The sequence below is a fragment of the Corylus avellana genome, chromosome ca8, assembly GCF_901000735.1.
Source record: "Corylus avellana chromosome ca8, CavTom2PMs-1.0".
NCBI lineage: Eukaryota > Viridiplantae > Streptophyta > Magnoliopsida > Fagales > Betulaceae > Corylus > Corylus avellana.
Window position 1 is genome coordinate 1,416,208 of NC_081548.1, and position 3,365 is coordinate 1,419,572.

Below are 3,365 nucleotides of genomic sequence, written 5' to 3' on the forward strand. Positions count from 1 at the left end.
TTGAGGGGGGTATATAGACTTTACCCAATAATATATATATATAATTTTGGAACCGGGACCCCCCAGGAAAAAATTCCTGGGTCCACCCCTGATGTTGTGATTTTTTATCCGTTGTCGGTGGCAATGCTAACACTCATAGTCTCATAAAACTTTCGATTAATTGCCAATATAGAATAGAAGAGAGGAGCCAATTCATCCCATGTGATTTCTCTGTCTCTTATTTATTTTTATTCTTTTTTTTAAAAAAAAAAAAAAAAAACCTTTAAATTTGTCCTGGGCTGAACTTAACACTGTAAGATAAATTAAAAATAAATAAATAAATAAAAAGAATAAGAAGAAAGAAGAAAAAAAGAAGAAGAGATATATGAATAAAAAAAGTAAAAGAGAGATATTATGAAAAGTGATGCTATATACCATCTCCTTTATCCTCTTAAAGTTGATGTGACTTTCAAAATTACCATTGGATCAAAATTCAAATATAATTCATCTAAAATTTAATTGTAATTTTAAAAATCACATCAATTTTAAAAAAATAAAAGAATAGTTTCTAGCATTACTATATTAAAAAACTTTATACGCATAATGAGTACATAATGTAACATGCGAAGGAAACCAAAACCTAAGAATTGACATTAGACAGAGGCAGGAAGGTACAGGAAAGAGCTTGAACCAAGCCAACCCGTCACAAGGCAAGCTTAAATCTACTATAACAGTAGATGCAATCCTGCAATTAAGCAATAAAAATATATTTATAGTAAAATACTCTTTTATTGGGAAACACACGTACAATTACTTTTTAGATGAGCATTAATCAAACAAAATCTTTTTTTTTTTTTTGGTTTGGTTCTCCGTACGAGCAGCGTACGTTGAATAATTATTCTTTAATTAATTCCCTCCCAATATATATATAAGATCCATATATCGACCGATCAGTGAATGGCCGCCACAGGCACAGGAACACTGTGCAGCACCACCGTCTCGACGGTCAAACCGGGCCCAAACCCGAAGAGAACACCCCACTCCAGCCCTTCTCCGGTGGTGGCCTTTCCTTGCTCCACAGAATTCTTCCTCATCTCGTCCAATATGAAGAGCACACATGCACTCACCATGTTCCCGTACTCGCTCAGAACGTGCCTAGTTGCTCTGAGCTTCTCCTCTTTCAGTCCCAGCTTCAACTCAACCTGGTCAAGAATGGCCGACCCGCCCGGGTGTGCAACCCAAAACAGGGAGTTCCAATCTCTTATACCTAGCGGAGCAAAAGCCTCCACCAAGCTTTTCTCAATGTTCTTGGATATTATCTCCGGCACGTCCTTCGACAAGTGAAAGGTAAGACCCACCTCGCGCAACTGTAAATCAATAGCACCGTCAGAGTCGGGAAGAATTGTCTGGGACGCGGATACGAGTTGGAAAAGTGGTCGTTCATTAATGGATGTATCGGGGTCGGCACCCACAATGATTGCTGCGGCACCATCACCGAAAAGGGCCTGACCCACGAGGGAGTCCGAGTGGGTATCATTGGGCCCACGGAAAATGACAGCTGTGATCTCGGAGCAGACGACGAGAACACGAGCACCTTTGTTGTTCTCGGCCAAGTCCTTGGCGAGACGGAGGACGGTGCCACCGGCGAAGGAACCCTGCATGTACATCATCAAGCGCTTGACGGAGGGTTGAAGACCGAGGAGCTTGGTGAGTTGGTAATCCGCACCGGGCATGTCTACACCTGAGGTTGTACAGAAGACGAGGTGGGTGATCTTGGATTTGGGCTGCCCCCACTCTTTGATTGCCTTTGTTGCCGCTTCCTTCCCAAGCTTTGGCACCTCCGCCACCGCTATGTCTTGACGCACGTCAAGAGACGGAGCCATGTACGCACACATGTTGGGATTTTCCTTGAGAATATTTTCATCCAAGTGCATGTAACGTTTCTTTATCATCGATTTATCACCTGCATGCACGTTAATTCCATTTGTTAATTAAATCCACAACAAGTAATTATTAAGTGGTCACTTATTAATATAAGTGACCACTTTATTCATTTGGCATGTATATATATATCTCGATCAGATGTAAATTCAAGATCATTAATTAAAAATTAATTAAGCACATACAAATTTGTCTAAACTTCTCCTTCAACTCGGTCATGTGCTCGCTGTTGGTGATCCGGAAGTAATAGTCGGGATAGTCAGCTTGAGAGACGCAGTTGGAGGGAGTGGCTGTGCCAATGGCTAAAATGTTGGCGGGACCATGTGCTCGCTGAGCATTTCGGATTTCCTCCACTGACGCCATCGATCTGTACGTGTCGGCCCGCTTAATTGACTCAACCAGCTTAGCTAGTTTCAAAAGATCGAGCAAGGAAGTCGGAATCTCTTTTTAAGCTTTGCTGTGAAATCTTGTGCTTTGGATGCAGTTACGGAGAAACCAGTGGCTCAGTTTTATAGGAGGGAATTGGGTAGGTTGAGTTAAGAAAATCTAAGAGATGCAAAGAGAGAAGTTTATTGCTTAACTTTCACTGAGAGGTACACGGTAATATATATACAAAAGGTACACTAAAAAATAAGGAATGAAAACATACACTAATTTACAATAAAAAATAAGATATCAATTACAGCCCAATTGCCTTATGTGAGATATATTCTGTTAATGTGTTTCCTTATAGCCGTTGAGAGTTCTTTGCTATTTTTCCTTACTGATGTGTTTCCTTGTAAATCTTGAGAATGCCTTGTTGTCTGCACATTAATGGTTTCCTTGTAAGGCAGAGAATGTTTCCTTAGTTGGTTGCCCATGCTTTCCTTAGTTGGTGTCAACGTTTCTCCACAGCTGTAGAATATAGGAGCTGATTGCTTGACAGCTTGCATGGTTGATAGTGTTTCCTTAATTGGTGTCAACGGGTCTTCACAGCAAGATGTCATAGTTGGATGGTTGACAGCTTGCAAGGCTTTTGCTGATGTGGAATTCATACTGCTAACATCCCCCTTCAAGTTGATGGTGAGGGGACGAATCATCAACTTGTTACGAAGAAGAAGGAATCTTGAAGTGGTCATACTGTAACGACCTAGATTTTAAAACTCTTATTTAAATAATATTAAATAGATTAAAAATATAATCGATAAATTAGAACAATGATATGTGGATTAATGATATTAAATAACTATTTAGTGTTAAAGGTATATTACATTGATTTTTGACTTCTTATGTATATTACTTCAATTCTAAAAATTTAGCTTCACTAATATGTTTATGGGCATAATCAAACCCAATCTAGTAAATAAATTATTTATATTGGTGTTTAGTGAAGTTAGAAATTAATTTGAAGCTTTGCAATTTTTAGCCTAAAAAGCAGTGTCTTAATTTTCATACTGTCTAAATGA

General features: G+C 39.1%; 1 protein-coding gene across 1 annotated transcript; it reads right to left on the reverse strand.

Annotated features, from left to right (window-relative positions):
- Positions 1 to 844: 844 nt before the first annotated feature.
- On the reverse strand, positions 845 to 2,422 carry LOC132189059 (chalcone synthase-like). Its single transcript, XM_059603545.1, has 2 exons — positions 2,106 to 2,422; positions 845 to 1,942 (listed from the first exon to the last, which is right to left on the reverse strand). The coding sequence occupies exons 1-2, from the start codon at positions 2,281 to 2,283 to the stop codon at positions 930 to 932; spliced, it is 1,191 nt and encodes a 396-aa protein (XP_059459528.1). The 5' UTR covers positions 2,284 to 2,422; the 3' UTR covers positions 845 to 929.
- Between the last annotated feature and the right edge of the window lie 943 nt (positions 2,423 to 3,365).

Coding starts and splice junctions, on each gene's coding strand:
- LOC132189059 (XM_059603545.1), bottom strand. CDS start 2,283: ATGGCGTCAGTGGAGGAAATCCGAAATGCTCAGCGAGCACATGGTCCC. Junction 1,943..2,105: donor GGAGAAGTTTAGACAAATTT/GTATGTGCTTAA, acceptor ACGTGCATGCAG/GTGATAAATCGATGATAAAG.